At 44.6% G+C, this 26705-nt stretch overlaps 1 protein-coding gene across 3 annotated transcripts in view; it reads right to left on the bottom strand.

The window, feature by feature from the left end:
• The window catches only part of TSPAN12 (tetraspanin 12), a 314722-nt gene that overhangs the window by 89153 nt on the left and 198864 nt on the right, over positions 1 to 26705 (bottom strand). For 2 of the 3 annotated variants that reach the window (XM_082255661.1, XM_082255659.1), the window contains exon 5: positions 6781 to 6855. The exons of the other annotated variant lie outside the window; for it this stretch is intronic. In XM_082255661.1, the coding sequence (XP_082111787.1) occupies positions 6781 to 6855 (75 nt within the window). The remainder of the gene's footprint in view (positions 1 to 6780; positions 6856 to 26705) is intronic. 3 annotated transcript variants of the gene reach the window in all.

Here is a 26705-nt window from a genome sequence, read left to right as displayed (position 1 = left end):
CTCTTAGAAAGGGGATATTCCAGATCATGTCTCAGGAAAAATTACAACAAAGTACAAATCCTAAAAAGACAGGACTTACTGTTTAAACCTCAGAAACAGGAAGAAGCACCCTCTAGGAATCCACCAAGAATAATTTTAAATTACTCAACTGAACATGAGAATATTTATGGAATTCTAAAAAAACACTGGGCTATACTCAGGGAGGATCCTATCCTCCAACATATAGTGACACCAGCCCCAGCTATCACATACAGAAGAGCTACCTCTATAAAAGATACTTTAGTACAAAGTGAGTATAAAGGCCCTAATAGAGAGGACCCATGTCAACAAAAAGGCACATTCCCCTGTGGTAGATGTGATCAATGCAAAGTGATAGTCAGATGCAAAACAACCACACTGCCCAATGGTGAAATTTTTCAACCCAAACATTTTGTAAATTGTAAAACTAAGGGGGTCGTGTATTTGATGCGCTGCGAATGTAAGGCCTTCTATGTCGGGAAGACCAAGCAAGAACTAGGAAAACGCATCAATAAGCATATGCAGAGTCTCAATATTGGAGACCTCTATCTACCACTCGGTAGGCATATGGCAATTACACACAAATACAGGACCCCCAAGGTAACCTTTTATGCCCTTGAAAGGGTACATATACCGGCCAGGGGGGGTGATTGGAACAAGCAGCTACTCCAGCGGGAAATGCGCTGGATTGCTAGGCTTGCGGCAACCACCCCCCCTGGCCTAAATGAGGCGGAAAGTTATAGGCCTTTTCTAGAGGGATTTTCCTCGGGGAAAACAGACTGAGGGTCCCTACTCTCTATGTCCCCCTTCCTTTGGGAAATATACTCCACACTTTATATAAATGTGGGTAAATTTCTCACTTATATCTCAAATACCTTCTCCTTATTCAAACTAGGACCATCACTACATTGCAAACCCTCCCCCTCTTCCCCCCTCCCCCCATCGTGATTATGTGATAGTACTAAGATACCAAATTTTATGAGATATCATATCTCTGAGTGGGTCACAAAATCATTAACATTATAATATACTAATATATCCTAAATTGGATATACATTTAAATTGTCCAAATTAAACATGTGATGCATTCTGCGATTAACATTTTTCCCTTTTGTCACAGGTTAACTGTGGGTGGGTGGATTTACAACTATAGACCGGTTTTGGGTCTTTTTCTGTGCTAAGATCCCCCTATTGGGGAATTCTTGCCCCTCCTGCCCCTCTTCTCCTGTGCATCAGGGGTTTTTCCTTTCCCTCCTTTTGAAATAACCCCCCCTTTCTAGATTCTGCTCTTTTTCTTCCCATTGTGTAGGCCTACCAGCCAACTTGTATCCCTGTCCATGTAATTGACACCAACATGGCTTTTATATCATCCTTTTTCTCTTTCCCCTCGGGGGGCTCCCCTGCAAATGAGAGCCCGGCACGGGTGAGACATCTCCTATGGGGACCACCAATAGGCCCCTCAAACATCTGGAGAAACGAGCGTTTCCGGGATGCTAACATTTGGTTGCAATGCTCCATATGTCTCATCCTGAAACCCCTGGTCAATTTTTTCCAGGGGATATACGCATCACCCGTGCCTGGGGCGTTATCTTTTACAGATTTCCCCTTTTTTAAAACAAGTGTCCACTAACAGTCTCTATATATAATATAGATAGGTATTATTTATCCCATTCACAAGTTTATTTCACTTTCAATTAAAAATTAAATTTAATTAAAATTATCCCCCCTCTATGTATCCACCGCATGACTATACCGCTACAACTTAGGCGGACATATTAGCGGAGTCTATTAGAGAAAAGGGCGGATATTACGTCACCGCCAGCCCAGCGGAATAATCTCCGGGCACTTCAGGCGGAAATGACACACGTCGGAGCCTTTGATTTGGGCGGATGTGATGTCACCGCTAGTCCGAGGAACTTCCGGTGGCAAAAGACGGATATGACGTAACTATTTACAAAGTTCCCGCGGGAATCACCACGAGACTCTGGACATTTGGGTACTTAAGGGGACGCCGAGAGCCAGAACGGAGAGCTATCTCTCCGATGCAACACAGAACGCCTATCGCTCCGATATCCATACATAACAGTGAGTACTCTGGAGGAGACCTATATAACTAAAAACTTTTTTTCTAACTACGATGGCAACTTATTAAAAGAGGGTTTTATCTTATTTTTCTCCTTATGTGACTATCAGGATTCATAGGACGAGTAACCTTAGATCACATCCTATACTTCATAGGATGATATGCCGCTGTCCTCATTGGATACGGTGACGACAGGCTTCAATCAGAACGGTATGATCTTCTCAGGTGGAATACCTATTTTTAAGTAATAATAAGATATGCAAAATGTATACCTATATAGGCATATTATCCCTGTCCTATACCTTTCAGGCAAGGATTTATATTCCCATTGGGAAGATATAGGTTTCCCCAAAACCCTTGGAAACTGATGGGATACCCCACACCCTCCAATAAATTAGTGAGGTAAGAGCTATTACAATCACATTACTTAATATAATATATACATTATCTTGATCTACCAAAGCTGAAAAGATACATTTTCTTTTCCCCTGATAGGATCCCACTCTAATAAATCTGAGAGATATATACATCGGAAGATAATATTTCCTTGGGAAAAATCAGCTTTTTTCTCTTTTTTCCCTATTTTTCCTGGTTTCGTTTTTCTTTTTTTCCCCTCTTTATATGTCTACATGAAAATCATCATAACAGGTGAATTTACATGAATATCTTCTGTAACAATGTTTATATACATACTTACATTAACCCTGGATCTCTGACAGTTGTAAACATACTCACTGTTTCAGATACAGAATAAATCTTTATACCTGACTCTAGCTCTCAACGCATGGGAGTTTTACCCCCCCGAAGGGGAACCTTCTTTTGGGCTCTACTGTTTTGCAGGTATGTCTTTTTAACACAAGGGGTCTTTTCATCCTTCCCCCTTTCTTTTCTTTTTCTTTTTCCCCCCCTTTCCCTCCCTTTCTTCCTTTCCCCTCTCCTTTCCTCTTTTTCCCTTTCCCCCTCTCTCCCTTTTCCCTTTCAATCTCTGGGAGTAGGTTTCCTCTCTAGGAGTATCCTGGACTAGCAAGAGGCTTTCCAGGACCTCTTTAGGGCAACATGTGGTCGCAGATGCTAATAATACTTTTTTCATGTATAAATAACTTTTCATTGTAAAATGTTTATATATATTCTGTTTCTTGGAACTTACATTTAACCATGTATTTCAGGAACATATGCAGACTCCCTGAGGAAGATTTATGTACTAAAACAAACATTTTGAAACGCGTTGGACTCTGCTATGTACCTACAACTGTATTGTATCATTCATGCTTTTTTTCGAGTCTATGACTTAAACATGTACAGTTTATGATGATTGTCTGTTACAACCACAACCTTACAAAATAAAAAAGTTTATAATTATTTCACGTTAAAACGTCTCTTATGAGAGCCTTTACTGTTACCCTTAAAGTCCCACAAACCTAAGGGGGTTTCTCTTTCAATTTATGACGGGATTATGGTAACCAATTACCTGGTAGCTATCTATACTATTTTACAAGATTCAAACTACTGGCAGGACAATCAAAAGCTCATTTTTCTCATTAGACAGGGAAGGTTTGTGGTCGGTAACAAAATTAAAAATAAAACTGAGGATAATGTGTGCACTATTTCAAATTGACACTTTGTTTAAGTTAGAAGGTGCAATTTCATTTTACTTGAAAAATGATGGGTTTTAAAAAAGAGTTATTGATTTGTTTCCATGTTGTTTTTGTTAAGGATAGTTGCTTGTATTCCATACAAAGACAAGAGCAAATGTAAAGCTATCCTAGTTCCAACTGTCCACATGTTTAATGTCGTAACTGAAACTTGAAAATAAATATTGTTGAAATGCTATGGAAATTGTACATGTCTCATTTTTTGATAAGACATATGGTGACTACAATCTTTCTGAGTCATAGCACAGACTTGAGGTTCGGACCTCGGCCCAAAGAAAATTTTAGCAACCGGACCTCCTTGAATTTTAATTAATTACCCCTGCTTTATATGGTCATTATATGCTCTTTTAAGGGTAAATTCACTATTAGTGTGCGGTTACAATTATTTTTTGATGCTAAGTATCTCAGTCTAGGCCAAGGTCTCTGACTAGTCAGCAACTTTTTAACAATGAAAAGTACAGATTAAAAAAAAAAAAAAAATATATATATATATATATATATATACACTTGTTGTTTTTTTTTTTTCTTTTTTGGAAAGGTCTATTTTAAATGCTTTGTAAATGCTTGCCATATCTGATCTTTCTTCAGACTAACGTTAAAAGCTAAGGTGAAGGAATTCTCATAAGTGTGAGGTTTAACTGTAATACCATATGACCAGCTTCCTGGAAATGCCTGGCTACTAGAAATGTCATTTTGATATGAAAATGTTTATAGGTACATTTTAAAGCTATACAGCATGGCAGGTCAAACATATATAAAAGCCATTCATCTTGTAAGATGTCTGTGAAAGAATGAGTTACAAAAATTCCCTTATAACACTGAAGTAGAAGCAAATCAAACATAAATAACTGTAAACTGTATGATTAAACAAAAATATTTCTTTCAAATACGTTTATTTTTTAGCTTGCTGACTTTAGCATGTCTATCAAAATGCCTGGAAATTGTTTAAGGCATAGCCCTAGCCAGCGTTATTTTAACTTCTGGAAAAAGCAAGAAAGGGTGAGAACCTCTGTCTCTATGACTTCCTGTTTAGTCACTGAGATAGAAAGTGAGCAAAGTTTCTCAGACAGGCACCCAGACAGTAAGAAAACATTTTAGTAGACTGCAGATGGGTTAGAACCTCTGTCCTAGGTTTTTTTTGTGGTCTGTGTCACTGTTATGGAGGTGTCCTCACTTTAGCTGTGGTTACCATAGGAATGGGGAGGCACATTCCCAGCAGAGTCACAAATGGCAATAAAAAAGACTTACTACGATTATAATCCTTTCCTATCCTAACCAAAAAATACTTCTGGGCTTTGAGTGCTCTTAAACAATTGTAGCATTACTGAAATCACAATAGCCAAGTAACCATCCATCTTGGAACTTTTCTTCTCCAACGACATCAAAATGTAAGAAGACAGGTGCTCAGATATAAATCGGGTTCATCTAAAGGTCCTGTATAATCACCATTTCCTCTAAATCCTCCAAAATCAAACTATCAATGTTACGATCTGCATGTTAGAAGATTGTTGAATTGTTCCTCTTTTTATATACTCTCTAGTTGCCTTCAAGTAAGGACCCACAGGGGTCTTAGCTCCAGCATTGAGCTCTCCTTGTACAAGTGATTGTAAAGGTAAAACTTGTAGTTTTTTTAAAATAACAAACATGTCATACTTACCTGCTCTGTTCAGTGGTTTTGCACAAAGCAGCCCTGATCTTGGGACCCCCGGAGGCGCTCTGAGCTCCTCCTCCTCTCTATGCGCTTCAATACAAAGTTGCTTCCTATGCTGGCACACATGCAGGCTCTATCCTGAGCCAAACTCTGCATGTCTTTTGATACAGTATGACTCGACCCTACAACCTGCTCCCCTGGTACTGGTGAGTCCAGTGAGGAGAGAGAGAGAGAGAGCAGCACTGGGGGGTATAGTTGACAATAGAACGTTTTTTAACTTAATGCAGAGAATGCAACTGTTACAACAGGACTCCTGTATAAAATCTTCATGCTCATTGGCATTCCTAAATCATAGTTAATTGATGTTTAGCAAATATCATGCTTCACTTATAAAAATAATGTGTGAAGACCATATAAAAGTTGCTTGCAAAGTATGCTGGCACTGTTGCTATAAAACTCATTTTCTATGTTTGACAGCATACTGAATGCCACTGGCACATGCCGTCCTAATGCATCCAGCCTATTTGTGCAGCAGTCAATACACATGCTATGGCAGTAGCTGTAAAAAAACTAGTAGCAAGTGATTGGTGTGAGACCTTTAGATAAACTAATTGGGGAAATGGGCACAATTTAATCCAAGTTACCAATTAGGTTGGACTTCTATTTTAATGTTTTAATTAAAACAAATTCATGATGCCTTAAGCGTGTGTCTAGTTTCACTATATTGTAAATAAAGCTTTGGCCAGAGCTGTAATGTCAGCTACAGCACGATTAGCTTTCCTTGCTTCGGGCAACAGATGTCTCTCACGAGGTTTGTGCAGCAGTACATCAAAGCGCAATGAAAAAGGCTACATCTATAGCACAGGGTATTCAGTGTCTCAAAAGTCAAGAATGGGAAGTTCATAGTCACACACAACATTAAGAAGAATCCCACTGGTCATCTCCTGGGAAATGACATTTGTATTAACTCTTGGAAGTATTTTTATTTATTATTATATTTGTGTATAAGCTCTGCCAAATAACACAGCACTTTATACAGTACGTAGAATAAGCTGCCTTGGCTTCAGAGAAGTATAAAGACTTTCTCTGACAGTAACATCTTCATAGCTAGAAGATACATCTGCATTAACAAGTTTGTTATAATGTGTGGCATATGTGTGTATGATTTACTATATATTATTAAAGCTTTAAATTTGTTTTGGCCCTTGCTTTTACATATTGCTTCAGGGGGCTGAGTTGACTCCAAAGCTGATGGCATAGTAATGTAATATGTTATTTTCTTGTTGAAAAGCTAACATATTAGAACATTTTAGAACAATACATTTTACATTATGAGAACTGGTATATTCTTGTATGCTCTTAGTTGTACTACATACCGTGACTTCCTGCTCATATGTCCAGACTCCACATGCTAACTCAATGCAGAAAATTACCAACAAGCTTCCAAAATACTGCAAAAGAAAAAAATGCATAAAAAGAACACTCAACAGTGTAATCTAGAATGATATAATCTGTAATACCTAATTTATGAAATCTCAGACAAGAATAACACAGTATAAACAAGTCAGGGTGATATTATAAAAAATAACTCTAAATTTCCTTATCTGCTAGTCACTCTCATCTGATGTTCTGAGCAATTCACATACAGTAGTGTCTATAGTGCACCACTGGCAGACCTTTCAATGAATAGTACAAATCCTAACACTTTAAATGAGTTATCTATGCAGGTCCCAGACCACTGGATCAGGCAACCCCTTGAATGTTAATAGCAACATATTAAGGTCCAAAATACAGGGAATTCAGTTGTGGATACGCAATCCTTATTCAATACTTATAGTTTTTTTTGTTTTTTTTTTTAAGTGGAACAAAACACTGCAGGCGGGTAGACTTTTATTGCCCATATTTGTGTCTCTCTTCTGCAAAAAAGCATTTATCTGACTACATGCAATGTTTTTTTTTAAACCGACATTACGCTGTGCATGAGCAGCTTAGTGCACAATCCCAGCATCCGCCAAGTGCTAGGATAAATTATTATCCAGGGTCAGCCAATCAAGATGATGGCGGCTACAAAACATAGAGAGACATTTGGCAAATGCCATATAGTGCAACTAAGCTATGCATTTTGCACATTATGGTAAAATCCCTGCATGACGGCAGTGGAATTTCTTCACGCTGTAAGTGATTCTTAAGTACACTAAAAAACAGTACTAGTATAGTACCCAATCATAATCTATATTTTATTAGTCTAGCTATGGCTACTTTAGCCATATATAACAACATTAAAATCACCCGCTTTGGTTTGTTTCTGGATTTTACCAGCAGGTGGCACTGCAGATAAATTCTGAGATCACAACTTCCCATACAGATTAGGGTTGATTTATTAAAGCCAAACAGCATACAGGGATTTTTTCACCCCCAAGGTTTAGTGAGAATTGTGAAATTACATTCTGCAAAGAATACCCAGTAATGTGCAAGGAAAATAAAAAAACAGCATTTTCTTTTTTGCACATGATGATAAAAGTCAGCAAAGCTTTACCTCATTTACTGAGCTCTGGAGAAAATTATTTTGCAAAATGAAACTTCCCTTGCAGAGTGAACAGTTTATTTGTCTTCAGTAAATCAACCTAAAATTTGCAGCACAGCATTTCTAATAAAACGGCAAAATGTATTTGTCATTGTGTCTTGGATAGAACAGAGTCATTCATCCAATTCAGGCACATACAGGAATATAAAAACAAAAGAATGAAAGCAGAATCTAAGGCCAGAATCATATCAAGGTATTGCAAATAACATGTTAACTTCAACGCACCTCAACACACTAACACGTGCATAGTGTGGCACAGTGTGTTGTAGTAACATGTGCATTACTACAACACAAAAGTGTAATCCTGGTTTAAAACATGTTGATTAATAGTGTTACACAGTAAAATTAGCTGGGTTTTAACTGGTATCTGTGAATGTACCTCACATTACTTAATTTAACCACTTCAGCCCAGGAAGGTTTTACCCCTTTAATGACCAGGCTATTTTTACAATACGCCACTGCTTTGTTTTAACTGACAAGTGCGCAATCATGTAATGCTGTACCCAAATAAAATTGACTTATTTGTGCTATAAAAAAAAAGGACCACAATTTTGAAAAAAAAAAAAAAAAACTTTTTTTACTTCCTGCTATAAAACATACCAAGTAAAAACAAAAACAAATGTTTTCAGCAATTTTCATAAAAAAATTCTAATAAGTGTATATTGATTGGTTTGTGCAAAAGTTATAGCCTCTACAAACTATGGGATACATTTATGGACTTGTATTCTTTTTATCGTTTTTACTAGTAATGGCGGCGATCAGCGATTTTTGGTGGGACTGCGACATTGCGACGGACAATTCTGACACTAAGTGACACTTTTTTGGGGACCAGTGACACCAATACAGTGATCAGAGCAAAAAAATATGCACTGTTACTGTATAAATGACACTGGCAGGGAAGGGGTTAACACCACGGGCAATTAAGGGGTTACGTGTGCTCCTAGAGAGTGCTTTCTATTTGTGGGAGAAGTGAATGCACTAGAGCAGGGATATGCAAACTGTGCCCCTCCAGATGTTGAAGTCCCATGAGGCATAGCAAGACTCTAAAAGCCACAAGCATGACACCCAGAGGCAGAGGCATGATGGGATTTGTAGTTTTGCAACAACTGGAGGGCCACAGTTTACATATCCCTACACTAGGGGAATAGAGAGATCTGTGCTTAGCTTAAACATAAGATCTCTCTTTTCCTCCCTGACAGAACAACGGTCTGCCTTGTTTAAACAGGCAGACCGCCGTTCTGTCATTCCGGCGGGTCCCGGCAGCCATCGCACACGCCCCCAAAATCTCATGCACAAAATCACGTACATGTACGTGATTTTGCGCAACCGGGCTGCCCTGCCACAGTTTATATGCGGCAGGCGGTTCGGAAGTGGTTAAGAAACAGGACAAGCAGAGAAAGCTCCAGAAAAAACTTAATTTTTGTAAAATCTTACCGTAAAATTCCTTTCTCTGAGTCCTCCGACAGTCGCCGCCCATTCACACAGTCTTCACTAATGGGGTATTGCTTCCTCTCCACAGGAGTTGCTAGGCATAAGACTTGTCCTAGTCCAATACCCCCCTGCAATAGCCATCCCAATTCAGTTTGGTCGCAAGCAGTGATAGTGTATAAAAAACCCCCAAAAGAGGGGCGGGGGCGGCGACTGTTGGAGGACTCAGAGAAAGGAATTTTACGGTAAGATTTTACAAAAATTCAGTTTTCTCTTACGTCCTCCGACAGTCGCCGCCGATTCACACAGTCTTCACTAATGGGGACGTCCCAAAGCAGTGTAGACATGAGGGGTGGGCAACGCAACCGCCAGAAAAGCAACGCAGTACCCACATCAGAGAAAGGAACCTTACATGCACAGAAAGGTAACCTTCTGGGTAACAAAAAAGGGCTCAACATGAGCAACAACCCAGGAAAACAAATAACCCAAGGGGAAAAACAATCCCAACAGCCAGGGACCCGTACAAAACCAGGGTTCCCTATGGCACTGCGGCACAGAGAACTTTGCGGCCAAAGGAGGCATCAGCCGACGCCAGAACATCAATTTTATAGAATTTGGAAAAGGTGTGCACCGACGACCAAGTCGCAGTCTTGCACACCTGGGCCACCGAGGCCTGATGCCGGAAGGCCCAGGACGCACTCACCGACCTGGTAGAGTGCGCCTTGACAGGGAAGGGAGGAACCCATTCCCGCAACAAATAGGCCTGGACAATGGTCTGTCTGATCCATTTGGCAATGGTTGCCGCAGACGCAGCCGTACCCTTCCGAGGACCCTCAGGAAGTACAAAGAGAGAATCCGACTTCCGAAAGGATTCCGTCGACGACAGGTAAACCCTGATCGCCCTGACAACATCCAAAGAATGCAAGGCAACCTCCTTTGGATGCTTAGGGTTCGCACAAAGCGAAGGTAAAACAATGTCCTCATTGAGGTGAAAATCCACCACTTCGGCAGAAAGGACGCATTAGGTCGCAAGACCACCTTATCCCTATGAACTACCAGGTAAGGGGAACGGCAGGATAACGCCGCCAACTCCGACACTCTGTGAGCAGAAGTGATCACTACCAGGAATGCAACCTTCTTAGATAGCATAGGTAATGAAAGTTCCCTGATGTTTTCAAACGGGGAACGCTGCAACACGGACAGAACCAAGTTCAAGTCCCATGGAGGTAAGGGCTCCCTTCTGGGAGGAGCCAAATAACGCACACCTTGGATAAAGGTGCGAATCAAGGAATGAGACGCCACAGGGCGCTGGAAAAGAACAGCCAGTGCAGATACCTGGCCCTTAATCGTGGCCAACGCAAGGCACTTGTCCACACCAGACTGTAGGAACGCTAACACTCTCGCCACCGAGTATGAACGAGGAGAAAAACCCCTGGACTTACACCAAGCAAAATAAGCTTTCCATGTACGGTAATAAATCTTACCAGAAGAGGCTGTTCTAGCCTTGATCAAAGTAGGAATAACCTCTGAGCAGAGACCCCTGTCTCTCAGGACCTGGCTCTCAACAGCCATGCCGTTAAAGCCAGCGACTGTAAAGCAGGATGGAAGATCGGTCCCTGAGACAGTAGATCTTCCCGCATTGGCAGCTGCCACAGAGGCTCTATGGCCAGGTGAACGATGTCCGCGTACCAGGACCGGCGAGGCCAGTCCGGTGCTACCAGAATCACCAGTGATTGCTCCGAGGCCAACCTGCGAAGGAACCTGGACAACAACTGAATCGGAGGAAAGGCATAAATCAGACGATACTGACGCCAAGGCACCACCAACGCGTCCGAGGCGTCTGCCAGAGGATCGCGCGTTCTTGCCACGAACCTTTCCACCTTGTGGTTTAGCCGAGACGCGAACAGATCCCCATCCGGGGATCCCCACTTCGCGCACAGCATTTGAAATACCTCCGGGTGCAGGGACCATTCCCCCTGGTCCAGGGTCTGGCGGCTCAGATAATCTGCCTGCCAATTCTCCACACCCGGAATGTGCACTGCCGATATTGCCGGGACATGAGTCTCGGCCCAAGACAGAATACTGCTCACTTCCTGGGCTGCCCAGGCACTCCTGGTGCCCCCTTGGTGGTTGACAGTGCGGCCCTGAAGACGATCCGACCAATGGATCAAGCACAGCCTGATCGCTCTCAATTCCAGAATGTTTATCGGGAGGGAGGATTCCTCCTCCGACCAAGTGCCCTGGGCAGACAGGTTGCCCAGAACGCCACCCCAGCCCGACAGGCTGGCATCCGTGGTTAAGACCGTCTACAGAATTGGCCAGAAGGATTTTCCGTCCGACACCGCCGGGGACTGAAGCCATCACAACAGATCCATTCTGGTTTGGTGGCTCAGAGACACTCGCAGGTCCAAGGACTGAGGTAGTCTGTCCCACCTGACCAGGATCTCCGCTTGGAGAGATCGCGTGTGAAACTGTGCAAATGGTATCGACTCGAAGGCAGATATCATCAACCCCATGGACCACATACAGGTCCGGAGTGATGAGGATTTGTTGTCCCCGAGGGACCTGACCTCGTTCTGTAGGGTCCGGAGCTTGTCCTCCGGTAAGAACACCTTTGCTTGAGCAGAGTCCAGAACCATCCCCAGATACGGGAGACGAACCGAAGGCGACAAGGTCGACTTCTGAACGTTGATTGTCCAACCGAACTCCTGAAGCATCTGGACCGTAGTGGACAGATCGCGCAGCATGCTCTGACTGGCACTGGATCTTAACAGGAGATCGTCCAGATATCCCAAGACCGCAATGCCCTGTGCCCGCAACAGGCCCAGAACAGGCGCTAACACTTTCGTAAAGACCCTTGGAGCCGAAGCGAGACCGAAAGGTAACGCCACAAACTGGTAATGATCCTCCGCGATAGCGAATCTCTGATGACCCTCAAAAATGGGGATGTGTAGAAGATACGCATCATTTAGGTCTATAGAGGCCAGGAACTCTCCCGAATTCAGGGAGGCCACCACCGAGCGGAGTGATTCCAGACGGAATTTTCGAACGCGCATGAAGCGGTTTAGCGCTTTTAAGTCCAGAATCGGACGCACTTTACCCTCCTTTCTGGGCACAGTGAACAGATTCAAATAAAAACCCCGAAACCTGTCCCGATGAGGCACCGGGACGTCAACCCCCTGGGCGAGCAGATCCTGCACCGCCTGATGTAGGTCCTGTAACCGCCCTTGGGTCAAATGAAGATTTGAGGGAAAGAATCTGTTCGCCGACCGTGAAAGAAATTAGATCTTGTACCCTGACCGAATGATTTCCTGAACCCACCTGTCCGTGATTCAAAGCAGTCAAGGTTGGAGGAAACCACGCAAACGTCCCCCCACCCCTGAAACGGGTGAGGGCATCCCTTCAGGCAGAGGCGGACTGAGCCGCCGTCCCAGCCTGGTCAGATTTTTGTTTGCCGAACCAGGGCTTTTTCTGGCCACCTTGGCCCTTGAAGGGTTTACCCTTGTTCTGCGCCTTGAAGGCACGAAAGGATCCTTGATTAGGTTTAAAGGAGGGGGCCCGCTTACCGTGGAAAAATTTCCCCTTAGAGTTCTGGGGCAGCAGAGTGCTCTTGCCCCCAGTGACTCCCTTAACCAATTCATCCAGGGATTCCCCAAAAAAGCAAGACCCCGCATAGGGAATGTCAGCCACCGTCTTCCTGGATTTCTGGTCAGCCGACCAGCTCTTTAACCAGATTAAGCGACGGTTAATCACTGCGACGCTGGACAGGCGCACTGCCAAAGGGGCCTCATTTAGAGCCGCATCGCACAAATACATGACCCCTCCATAAATCTGATCCACCATCTCCACTGTAGTGGGAGGGGCAGAGTCAGACACGAGGGTGCGTTTGAGCACCTTGGTCCAATCCGCCACAGCCTGAGCCACCATTAGAGAGGCAAAAATAGGCTTGAGCATGGAACCCGCCACCATGTAGGAATGTCGGGCGAGAGATTCCAGCCTCTTATCAGTAGGGTCCCTAAACACCGGGGAGTCCTCGTGGGGACCAAGGTAGCTTTGTTCAATCTGGCCACCGTGTGATCCACTTGAGGAGGCACACACCAGCGTGCAGCCGTAGTGGCCGCAAAAGGGTAGAGAAGTTGAAACTTCTTAGGCACCACAAAGTAATTTTTCCTTTACTGCTAGGATCAACTCATCCATAGTTGCGCATTCCTCGGGTGACCCAGGGGGGGAGTCATCCACCCCTGTGACCTCCACCTCCCCCTCAGACTTTTGCGGGTCCTGAGAAGAGCGAGACCCGGAAAGGGCCACGCTACCTACAGCAACCATGTCACACTCAGAATCAGAAGAAAAGGAAATCCTAGGCCTTTTCCTAGCAGCACGTTCAGACATCAGCACATCCATTTTTGCCACCAAAGTTGCCACAACAGCCGCCAAATTAGTCTGGTTAGAGGATTCAGAGGACCCTGAATCCCCCACCAAAGCTGGAGGGAATTTGCTGTCCTGGGATTCCATAACAGAAATAAAAAGTTTTATAAAACTGGCCCTTTAAGAGCGCTGCGGACCCCGCAGCGCACCGCTATAGAGACTGTGAAACACAGACCCCCCGCAGGAACAAAACTGACCAGGAAGATTGCACAAAATAGGACAGGAAAGCAACAGCAGGACAGAACCCCACAGTGTGTTACCAGCTCCTTCGGTCGGCTCTGTAAGAAGGAAGTGATGTCACCGCTGGAGGCTGAACTGAGGCTGCAGACCAAGGGAAAATGGATGCCTATTGAAACTAATGGGAGGCTTCGGCAAGATGGCCGCCGACATGTGCTCGGAACGATCGTTTGCCACACGCAAGACTGCGCCGCAAGGCGCCAAAATCACTACATAGCATGCTGCATAAACACCCATAATGAAGCCAGACATGCTGCCCACACTTAAAATGGCAGACCGGCGGTTTTTAACCCCGCAGCGGTCGCCGCATGTGTCTGCACCTCCAAGCACCCTAAAGTGACCTCAGGAGAGAATAAAAACAACCGCAGAGACCGGGAACAGGGAGCCCAAAACGCACAGAGACAGGGGACACCACAGACACACAGGACAGTAGACCCCAGACAGAGGCCCCACACAGAATGTACTTACCTGTACCCGATGGCGTGGGGTGCCTCATATCAAGCGGGAAACCGCCCACCCTCAGATGGCAGGGGAGTGCCGCCAGCCAGAAACGTAGGACACTAGTAGTGCATGGACGAACCTATGTTGTGTCCAGTGAGGTAGCAACCTCACATGGCTGCATCCCTGATGGACAGGGATGGGTCATTTGCGAGGCCAGGGCGAACACATAGCCTGAGAAATGCTGGATAGCGGGCTGGGATTCCATCTGACCCTCTGTCCTGGGGAACCAGGACGGTCAGTCCGATTCCCAGCTCCGCAAACGCCGTCTTCATCCGAAGATCCAACTAACTAGTGCTGATAAAATAAACAGCTAGCAAAGTAAAGAAAAATGACATTTTCAGAAAATAAATCATAAAAGAAAAAGAGGAAGGCTGAGACTGTAGCCTCAGCACAGGGAAGCCTATCCACTCCTAAGCTAGGCAGAAGAAAAACTGAATTGGGATGGCTATTGCAGGGGGGTATTGGACTAGAAGGACAGCCCCCATGGTTGTGACTATGTAGATAAATTGTTCTTTTACAAGTCTTATGCCTCGAAACTCCTGTGGAGAGGAAGCAATACCCCATTAGTGAAGACTGTGTGAATGGGCGGCGACTGTCGGAGAACGTAAGAGAAAATAGAATTTTTGTAAGAACTTACCGTAAAATTATTTTCTCTGAGTCCTCTGACAGTCGCCGCCCGATGGTATTAGCCTTCACTAATGGGTAATGGCGCCCTCTGCAGGAGCAAGGCTAGGCACATAATTGATTATCAGGTTAATACGAAAAACTTTTATACCTCGGCACACCATTAGGAGGCCATTATCCTGAACCCAATCTGATATTACCTCAGTTTGTAGCAAGCAGTACCGGAAGGCGACAACCCCCAGATCCATAAAACCAGAAGGGCGGGGACTGTCAGAGAATTCAGAGAAAATAATTTTTACGGTAAGTTCTTACAAAAATTCTATTTTCTCTTAAGTCCTCTGACAGTCGCCTCCCGATGGTATTAGCCTTCACTAATGGGACGTCCCAAAGCAGTGCAGGTATGAGGGGTGGGAAATCAACGCAACCAACCTAGAAGGTAACGCAAACAGCCGGGCCAGGAACAACCTGAGCCCACAGGAAAAAACTGGAACAAACCCAGAAAACAACAAAAAACACCCCAAGAAGGAGGGACAGTAAAAATAATCTCCCCTTAAACAACTGTCGCACTCAAAACTTTGCGGCCAAAGGAAGCATCCGAAGATGCCAAAACATCAAGTTTGTAGAACTTTGTGAAAGTGTGCAGGGACGACCAAGTCTCCGCCTAGCACACCTGAGCCACAGAAGCCTGATGGCGAAAAGCCCAAGAGGCGCTAACGGCTTGAGTAGAATGGGTCTTTACCGGAAAAGGAGGAATCCGACCCTTAATGGAATAGGCCCGAACAATCGTCTGACTGATCCACTTAGAAATGGTCACCGCGGAGGCGGCCGATCCCTTCCGAGGTCCCTCAGGAAGAACAAATAGAGAATAAGACTGTCGAACAGACTCCGTGGTGGACAGGTAAACCTTGACCGCCCGGCCCACATCCAGGGAATGCAAGGCAAATTCCTTAGGATGCTTAGGCCGCGCACACAGCGAAGGCAACACGATATCTTCATTGAGGTGGAGCGAAGAAACCACCTTGGGAAGAAAAGACTGATTCGGTCTCAGAACCACCTTATATCTATGAAGTACCAGATAAGGGGAGCGGCAGGACAAGGCCGCCAACTCAGACACTCTGCGAGCCGACCTGATGGCCACCAGAAAGGCAACTTTTTGGGACAACACAGACAGAGGAATCTCTCTGATGTTCTTGAAGGGAGGTTGTTGTAACACAGACAAAACCAAATCCAGATCCCAGGGAGGCAAGGGAGCTCTCCTCGGGGGAGCCAAATGCCGCACCACATGAATGAAGGTGCGGACCAAGGAATGCAACACCAAAGGTCATTGAAAAAAGATGACCAAGGCCGACAACTGACCCTTGACCATAGTCAGTGCCAGACGCTGATCCACGCCCTTCTGCAGGAATGCCAAGACCTTCGCCACCGAGAAGGAGCGAGGATATAAACCATACGATTCGCACCAAGCGATATACGCTTTCCAGGTGCGGTGATAAATCTTCCTTTAAGTTGCTTTACGAGTCTTTAACAAGGTGGAGATGACCGCCTGTGGAAGACCTCTATCCCTCAAGACCTGGCTTTCAACAGCCATGCCGTTAAAGCCAGAGACTGTAAAGCAGGATGAAAGATTGGTCCTTGAGACAGCAGATCGTCTCGCAGCAGAAGCCGCCAGGGAGGTTCAACGAACATCTGAACGATGTCTGCGTACCAGGACCATCAAGGCCATTCCAGGGCCACTAGAATGACTGACATTCGTTCCGACGCCAACCTGTGGAGGAAACTGGACAATAGTTGAATCGGAGAAAAGGCATACATCAGCAGATAGCGATGCCAAGGCACCACCAAGGCATCCGCTGCATCCGCCAGCAGATCGCGAGTCCTGGCCACGAATCTTTCCACCTTTTTGTTGAGACGGGACGCAAACAGATCCACTTCCGGGGTCCCCCACTGGGCGCACAGGAGACGAAAAACCTCCGGATGCAGGGACCATTCCCTTTGGTCCAAGGTCTGGCAAATCATATAGCCTGCCTGCCAGTTGTCCACACCCGGAATGTGAACAGCCGAGATCTCCGGTACATGCGATTCGGCCCAAGATAGAATCTCGGCCACTTCCTTGGCTGCCCGGGCACTCCTGGTGCCCCCTTGGTGATTGATATAAGCCACAGCGGTGGCATTGGCCATCTGTACCCGGACCGGACACCCCTGAAGTAGAGATGACCACCCGAACAGACAGTGATTGCTCGGAGGTCAAGGACGTTTATCGGCAGCAAAGTCTCCCCCGCCGGTTACGTCCCCTGGGCACAACGCGCGCCCAGAACTCCGCCCCAGCCCGACGGGCTGGCATCTGTGGTGAGAATCGTCCACAACAGAGGCCGGAAGGTCTGACCCTGCGTCAAGGACGTTGATCGGAGCCACCACAGTAGATCCGACCGTATCGGATGACTCAAGGACTGAGGCGCCCTGTCCCACCTGTCCAGGATCTCCGCTTGTAGAGTCCTGGTGTGAAATTGAGCAAACGGAACTGCTTCGAAGGCCGAAACCATCAGGCCCAGAACCTGCATGTAGGTCCGCAAGGAGGAGAGATCGTTGTCCCGCAGAGACCTGATCTCGTCCCACAGAGTCGCGAGTTTGTCCGGGAAGGAAAACCCGAGCTTGAGCAGAGTCCAGGACTATCCCTAGGTACTGAAGACGAGTTAAGGGAGTCAGTGCTGACTTCTGAAAATTGATGGTCCACCAAAACTCCTGGAGTGTCTGATCCGTCATGGCCAGATTGCTCGCCAAGGTCACACAGGAGCACGAACTTAACAACAGGTCGTCCAGGTAACCGATGACCGCAATGCCCCGTAAACGCAGCAAAGCTAGAACCGGAGCCAACACCTTGGTGAAAACCCTGGGAGCCGAAGCAAGACGAACTGGCAGTGCTCCCCGGCCACCGTGAAGCGGAGATATCTCTGATGACCCTTGAATATAGGGATGTGTAGCAGTGTTAATTTCGTCGACTAAAACCGACTAAAACGTTTTCGTCGACTAACACAATTCAGGTGACTAAAATACGACTAAAACTAAAATGGCATTTTAGTCTTAAGACTAAAATACGACTAAAACTAAAATGGCATTTTAGTCAAAAGACTATAACTAAAACTAAATCGAAATTTGCTGCCAAAAATTAACACTGGTGCATGCTCAAAGCATAAATAATAACATATTAGATTTTTCACTCCAGGACCAGCAGTAGTATATAATGAGTTTGGAAATTGTAGAGAAATGCTTAAATAATGCATAACAAATTACAATTGAACTACACCCATTTGATTATAGATGACTAAAATGAGTTTTAGTTGACTAAAATGTAGGGCGTTTTAGTCGACTAAAATATACTGGAGTTTTAGTCGACTAAATACGACTAAAACTAAAACACTTGCAGAAGACTAAAATGGGACTAAAACTAAAATGCCATTTTAGTCCTAAGACTAAGACTAAAACTAAATTGAAATTTGCTGCCAAAATTAACACTGATGTGTAGATACGCATCCTTCAAGTCGATGGAAGCCAAGAACTCCCCGGATCTGAACGATGCCACCAACGACCGGATGGATTCCATCCTGAACTTCTGCACCCGCACAAAGCGGTTCAGAGACTTTAAATCCAGAATCGGATGCACTTTGCATTCCTTCCTGGGCACCGTGAACAGGTTGGAGTAAAACCTGCGAAACCTGTACCGTGAAGGAACGGGTACAATGACTCCTTGGGCAAGCAGATCTTGCACTGCCCCCATGAGATCTCTGAGACGATCGGGGGACAGCTGGAGATTGGACGGGAAGAACCTGTCTGCGGGGCGAGATCGAAACTCGATCTTGTACCCTGAACGAATCAGTTTGTGAACCCACCTGTCCTGAATGCCGGACAACCAGGGTTCCTGAAAGCAAGGCAGACGTCCCCCCACCCCGACAACGAGTGAGGGCGTCCCTTCAGGAAGAGGTGGACTGGGCCACCGAGCCAGACTGACCGGCTTTTGGCCTATCCGTCCACGGTTTCTTGTGGCCACTGGGAGGTCGGAAGGCACGAAAGGAATTACGTTGAGTCTTGAAGGAGGGCCCCCTCCACGTGCGGGGGGACTTACCCTTAGTGACTTGAGGCAACAGAGTACTCTTACCTCCTGTCAGCCCCTTAATTAGCTCATCCAGAGTTTCCCCAAAAAGACCACCCCCCACATAGGGGACTTCAGACACTGTCTTTTTGGACGCGTGGTCAGCCGACCAGCTCTTTAATCAGGTATTGCGGCGGATCGCGATCCCCACCACCGACAACCGGGCGACCAACGGAGCCTCGTCCAAGGCCGCGTCACACAAGAACATCAAAGTTTGGATGAGCTGATCCACCATGGCAAGGGCAGTCGGAGAGGCCGACTCCGCCACCAGAGTGCTGCAGAGCCCCTTGCACCATGTCGTGAGCGCATGAGAGGCCATCACCGAGGCAAACACACACTTTAACAGGGAACCCGCCACTATATAAATGTGGCGGGTGAGTGCTTCCACACACACCTATCCGCCGGATCCCTGAAAACCAGGGAATCCTCTACTGGCATTATGGGGGACTTATTCAGCCTAGACACAGTGTGATCCACTTTTGAGGAAAAAGCCTGACCTGACTTCTGGGGCCTTCGGAACCCGAAAGCGGACCGCTTACTTGACTGAGATGGCTCATCGTCGAGACTGAGTGTTTCTTTTATGGCGCTAATGAGGGCATCCATCGTAGCGCGTCCCCACGCTACCAAGGAGGAAGATACCATCTCCCCCTCAGAAGTGGAGGACCGGGACCCCTTAGGGGGACCATCGTCCGTGGCAACCAATTCAGGCTCAGAGTCAGAGGACTGGTAGGGCACAGGCCGTTTTTTGGAGGAGCGTTCCGACATCAACAGATTCACCTGGGACGCCAAAGTCGCAAGAGCAGCAGATATGGAGGCCATGGAAGAGGATTCAGGTGTACCCAAAGCCCCCACCAGGTCTGCGGGAATTTGTTATCCTGGGAGTCCATTTTTGCCTTAAAATTAAAAAGGGACGCTGGCCCTTTAAATCTGCGGTTTCGCGGACCCCCCCACAATCTGCACCAACAGAAAGAGCCCCCTGAGAAAACACACTAGCCACAAGTAAAATTTGATTTGGTCGAAAAATGGCAGAGGAATGAGCAAAAATCCCCCAGCCTGTCAGTTACTTGCCACCAGCGTCCTGCACAGGAGAAGTGTGAAGAAGGAGGAAATGACCTCACACAGCTAGAGGCCCAGCCCTCAAGCCCAGACAAAAGGTGCCTATTGAAACTCAATGTAAAATGTCACAGGGAAAATGGCCGCTTGCCCTTACTAGGCATGTGCCCACATCCAAGATGGCGCCCGATCGGGAGCATGTGCAGAATCCTAAAATGGCTGCTGTCCTCACACAGAGCTTAGAAATCTGCCCACCATAACATGGCGGCCGCTCCAAACGGCGGCAAAAAGTGTACAATCACATTCTGGCTATCATTGGGGACCCAAGAGAGACCCCCCGGAGTTATGGAACACCTCCCCAAGTACCACAAGCACCCCATACAGCGCCCCCAGCGGGAGCAGGGAGGGAGGGAGAAAACCAACAACCTGGACATAAGGGGGATCCTACAGAGACCACCAGCCCTGCTATCCCCTAAGAGTGGGCCCACGACCCCCCCAAAAGTCCCCAGGGACAAGGGGGTATCCGTACTCACCAGTCCAGGCAGCGGGCACCGCTCAGATACGGGAGACCTCCCACCCTCAGTGGGGGTGCCTTCAGCCAAGGAGGGATGCTGGCAACACGCGGGCGATCCAGGTTGAGACACCCTCAGCGAAGGTGCAGCTCTGCAGGCTCGTCCCCATTTGGAGGGGCACTGTCATTGCGAGGCCTGGGTGTACCAGTAACCTGTGACGCTCGTTGGCAGGCTGGGATTCCATAAGGATCTATAATAACCAGTCCGAGGCCCAGCTCTGCAGTCACTTGTAGTCCTTCAGGAAAGGAATCCCTGACTAACTAGTGATAGTGAGAGAAATAAAAATCTATTGTGCAAGGAAAAAACACATGAATTCAGAAAAAAACATAAAGAAGACTGAGACACAAGGTCCCAGTCAGAAAGATCTAACCAGCTCCTGAGCTAGGCAGCTTAAAACTGAGGTAATATCAGATTGGGTTCAGGATAATGGCTGAGGGATGGCCCCCTAGTGGCGTGCCGAGGTATAAAAGTTTTTTTGTATTAACCTGATAATCAATTATCTGCCTAGCCTTGCTCCTGCAGAGGGCGCCATTACCCATTAGTGAAGGCTAATACCATCGGGCGACGACTGTCAAAGGACGTAAGAGAAATGGCTGTGGTAAGTTACATTGCCATGAATCCTCACCAAATCCTATGCAACACTAAGGGGTTGATTTACTAAAGGCAAATACACTGTGCACTTTACAAGAGCAGTTTCTCCAGAGCTTAGTAATTGAGCAGAAGCTCTGCTGACTACCACCATCCAATCATGTGCAAGCAAAAATGCAGTTTGTTTTATTTTCCTTGCACGGGATTGAGTACTATTTTCAAAGTGAAGCTTTACCTCATTACTAAGCTAAGGAGCAACTGCAAGGAGCATCAAACCCTAAATTTTAAACATTTGATAGAATCCTTTTTTTATTTCAATCTCAAATATGTTTACAGCCTGGCGTGAGAGCGTACCTGAATGCGTGCCCCCACAGCAAATGATTGAAAATTGATTAAAAAACTAAAAGTGTTCTGTGCCTTGTCAAATACAAAGATATCAGGCAACCTCGGTGGTCATAAATCAGTTTCTTATGCGGGTGCATTTTATTAATCTCCAATTTCCATTGTTGTATCGAAGCATTAAATTTCAGCTTTTTTTTTCTTTTTCCAAATGTAAACAAAATTAGGGTAACTGCTTAAAAAGTGTAAGCTTTAATTAGGATTCAAGCTTACATTGAATTAAAAATACATGTCTATCTAAAACCACCCTGTCCAATTTCATATTTCATTGATATTCTGGCAGGATAAACAGGTGATGGACTGCATAAAATACAGTATGTCTTTGTATTTTGCCCATAGTTCTAGTTTAAGCCCTCGTTCACATGTGATGTCATGTGATTTGACAGTCCCAAATCGCATGAAAAGTTGCACCCTATTGCCGGCAACAGAACCGTTCAAACCGCCACGACTCATGTCACAGTGACTTTGAAAAAGTTTCCTGCACTACTTTTTCCGATTTCATTGCGACTTCCATAGGCTCCTATTAAATGCCCCAAGCCAAAATGAAATCGGAGATGCAAATCACACTGATCTGCAGCTTTGAAATCGCACTAGCAGTAGCGCAATTTTAAAGCCGCACTGGTGTGAATCAGGGCCAAGGCTGATTTCTTTGTCTAGTGCTAAGGAAAATATAAAAGTCAGTTGAATCATTATTTTTACACTAACTCTTTATGTCTCCTTGAACCACAGCAGTACCAGGTGCCAGATTCACTCCCTCAGACCATGAAGTCCCGCTGTGGCAGCTGAAGTCTGACTACTTACACTACATTCTCAAATAAAACAAAAATCAAAAAAGCAAAGTGAGAAGGCTTTGACAGGTGGGAAGATCTAAAGAAAGTTTTGGCACATGGACCTTAATGCCGGCGTCCTCTAGAGATACTGGTCATTCAGTGTTCTGGTTCTCTGAAGCATTAAATATTTAGTATTTTACTGTCATCATTATTTTATTACCACAAATGTCGTTTCGTAAAAAAAAAATTCAGGAACTAAAATGCATAAATCCCGTAGATCAAATTTACAATCACTTTCAGGGAATACAAATTTTTAAGTTTTTATTGCGTATGTAAAGGTGTAGTTGTCTCACCACTGGGTTTAAATAATCAATGCTCCTTCCTTAGTCTGAACTCCAGGCAGATATAAACGACACAGTTTACTACAGATCTTTACTAACCTTATTACATATGTTTGCCAGCAGTGGTACCAAAAATTTATAGGCAAACCATTCCAAAAAATGCTGTAGAATGCACATTATAATAAGCAATATAATAAATAATGAAGTAGATAGCCATTGCTGAAAACAAACATTATACCCATTCAGACATGGAGCTGCAGTTCAGCCCCACCAGCTCTCCCTTCTGATTAGCTAACTGACTTTGATTGACAGCCATGGGAGCCAATTGCGCCGCTGCTGTGTCTCAGCCAATCAGGAGGGAGAGTCCCGGATGGCCAAGGGACTCGTGGACATCGCTAGATAGAGATGTGGCTCAGGTAAGTATTAGGGGGTGCTGGGGAGGCTGCTAGACACAGAAGGCTTTTTATCCTAATATATAGAATGCATTAAGATAAAAAAAAAACTTCTGACTTTACAACTCCTTTAATTTATAGCTGTTGGTTGTGTATAGTAAATGATAAACACAAAACACATAAAATGATTAAGTTAAAACATCTCAGAAACAAATATTTGAAACAGACCAGGCAGGTCTGCGCCAATTAGTGATATATAGGTTCAATTTTCAGCATGTGTACATCTTGTAAAGCACAACTCCAGTTTTGTTAAAAAAAAAAAAAATTTCCCAATATATGCATTGAAAAGTCCTGAAATATTTATTGCATGTCTTTGCAACATTTACTACAGATCTTTACCTGCCTAGAGTACCTACCGAAATATGTTAATACAGCTGCTAAGTGTGAATACCGTACATAAAACAGTATACAAATGTGCAAGATTCTCAGCAGAGATTAAACTTTCAGTGTAGTAAACCAAATTGACAGTAATGCAAAATCCTATGCAACAGGCTGTCCATCATTCAACCCCAAGCTCTACTCATGGAGAAGGTAGCCAGGCAATTATTTCTGCCAGGTAAAGATTCTAAGAAATGTGCAGCTAAAATGAAAACTAAATAGCAATTTAAAATTAAAAAACGAATTAAAAACTCAAATTTAATTATTGTTTAGTAACATGCTGTATACATGGCATCCGTTTTCTAAAAAAGTGCACACACCCAAACGTACGAATTCTGTTTTGCAATGTATAAAACTAAAGCAAGAAACATCAACGCTATAACAGAATATATATGCAGTGTAACGTAGCTCTGAAAGAAACGCAATGGACTGCAGAAAGTTTGGCAGATTTATCTAATCCAATAAAAAAAGCATAAAACAAACATAAAAACTGCATATCCCATTTGTAGGTAAAGTTTAAGGCACATAAAAGACGAATGACCCTACCTAGCTTACTGACCTTCCACGCCTTCGTGAAAAGCAACTGCTATAATGTGAGGAAAACTTTTCCCTAGTTCTAAGCAAAACTGTTGTATGCCGTGCTCTTAACACAGTAGTAAACTGCATTAAGAAAAAAAAAAAAAGCTGGTCCCCCGCAGGCTTATGTCATAATGTTCTAGTAGGCACCGCCAACGCATTACGAAAGACTTATGTAAAAAAAATCTCCTAGTTGTTGCACGTTTAGGACATATTTATTGTACCTACAGTTAAGCCTTATTATAGGCTTACCTGTAGATACAAGATAGAAAGCAGACATTACTACCACTTTAACCCTTTATCTATCATCTTTATTAAGCACAAATTAATAAGGACTCAGAGACTTCTGGAATTATACTGTATATGTCTCTTGTCACAAAGTATGCTACTATTTAAATGAAATTACAATTTTATGGCTCTGCTTAAATTGAACATATTACGTCCAACAAACTGTTTAAAGTTTATAAGCATAACTGTGAAACTAATCAGGATGATTACCAAGACTTTGGTTGCCAGATTTCAATCTCTGGCATCCTGCTGACGGACAGTCAGAACAGGTATTGAAATAGCTGCTGGAGGCAGGGCCAGAATAACATAGGGGCTATTGGAGCTGCAGCTCCAGGCCCCTTCCTTAAGATAGGCCCAGCCCAGTAGTGTGAGTGAATCACCAATGCTTTCCAGCCCTGCTCTGTGTGCAGTGTTCACATGATTGATGTTAATCGTGGTGGCATTTATAAGCAAATCACGGCAGTATTGATATGTAAATCACAGGCTGGTATGCACGCCACATTACTACAATTCTAAGAATAACTAATGGCATCCTCTCTCTCACCCCCCCCTCTCTGTGTCTCACTCTCTCTCGGCCCCTCTCTCTCTTTCTCCCTCACCCCCCTCCTCACATTCCCCCTCTCTCTCTTTCACCCTTCCTCTTTTCTCTCACCCTCCTCTCTCTCTCACCTCCTCTCTCTCACCCTCCAATCCCTCTCTCTCTCACCTCCCTCTCTATTTTATTTAATTTGTTTGAATATTTAATTTGTTTTAACAAAAATGATTTGCATTTTCAAAAGACCCACCAAAATCCCCAGCACCAGGTCCATGATGGTCTTAATCCGACCCTGGCTGGAGGGAGGATTCTTCACTCTTCTTCTTCCAAAGGCAGCCTGGTGTTTGTATAGGCAATGGAATGCCTCCTCAAAAGTGCATCACTACCTCCCTGGCTGACAGCTCAAAACAGAGCTCATTTCAGCATTGGTGCCTGCTGGGGAGTGAATGGTGTACTTCCCTTTTTCCTGTCCCACTTAGAACCCCTTAGCTCCCCAATCAAAAGCATTTCACCCCCACCTCCACAGCCCTCTTTCATTTTGCGGATACCACAGATGCAGGATAATTTATTCTTCTTCTCACTGACATTACCAATGCTAAGGCATTTTATTTCTTCCACTGACACCTCTTGGTTGGAAAAAAAATGTTCTCACCAATGCTGTAACACCAGACATTGATTGGTGCATGTTTTCCTCTATGGCATTTTTCCTCAAGCTGACATCTCTGACACTCTCATCTCAAATCTCTGGTATTTTTTCTTCCCAATAACACCACTAGCATTAAGCCATGATTCTCCTTTTAAACTGATAGAACTGATGCTAGGGCTCCACTCTACTTCCCGCTTGAGAAACAACATCCTAGAGCTAAAACGCTACAATATTTAATTTCGTCATTGTGGTTGAGTATTATAGAAAATAAATCCACAAAACATTATTCTGCCATCCATACAATGTGGAACCTTGTACATGTATGCAGGTTTTTGCAAAAAAAGCCAATTGTTGCCCTTTACTTCCTATTGCCCACTGAGGTCATTCGTAATTTTGAAAGACTAACAGGGAGTTGTGGGAAGCAGTATGCAGGTCAGTGATTTACTTTTTTTGTAGAAGTCAACATTTGTGTTTTGGAGCATTAAAAAGCTATGAGAAAGTGAATGCGTGTACCTAACTGTGCCTGAATTTCATTTATTATACCCGTTGGTAATTTATTGTACTGAAAGGTTTACTTTAACTCCAAAAATAATATAAAAATGTGGGCACCAGTAGGTCACAGCAGCTAGCATGCAGAGAGACTCGCCAAACCCTGTGTATTTACTGTATATAACAATAAATTCAAGTGCAACCCTTCTAGTGAAAACAGTATAAAATCAATACATGTATATATCAAAGCACAATGTCCATAAAAAATCAG

This window comes from Pelophylax lessonae (assembly GCF_965119305.1).
Source record: "Pelophylax lessonae genome assembly, chromosome: 4".
Lineage (NCBI taxonomy): Eukaryota > Metazoa > Chordata > Amphibia > Anura > Ranidae > Pelophylax > Pelophylax lessonae.
The sequence above is the reverse complement of the archived record's forward strand: the minus strand, read 5'-3'. Positions and strand labels throughout refer to the sequence as shown.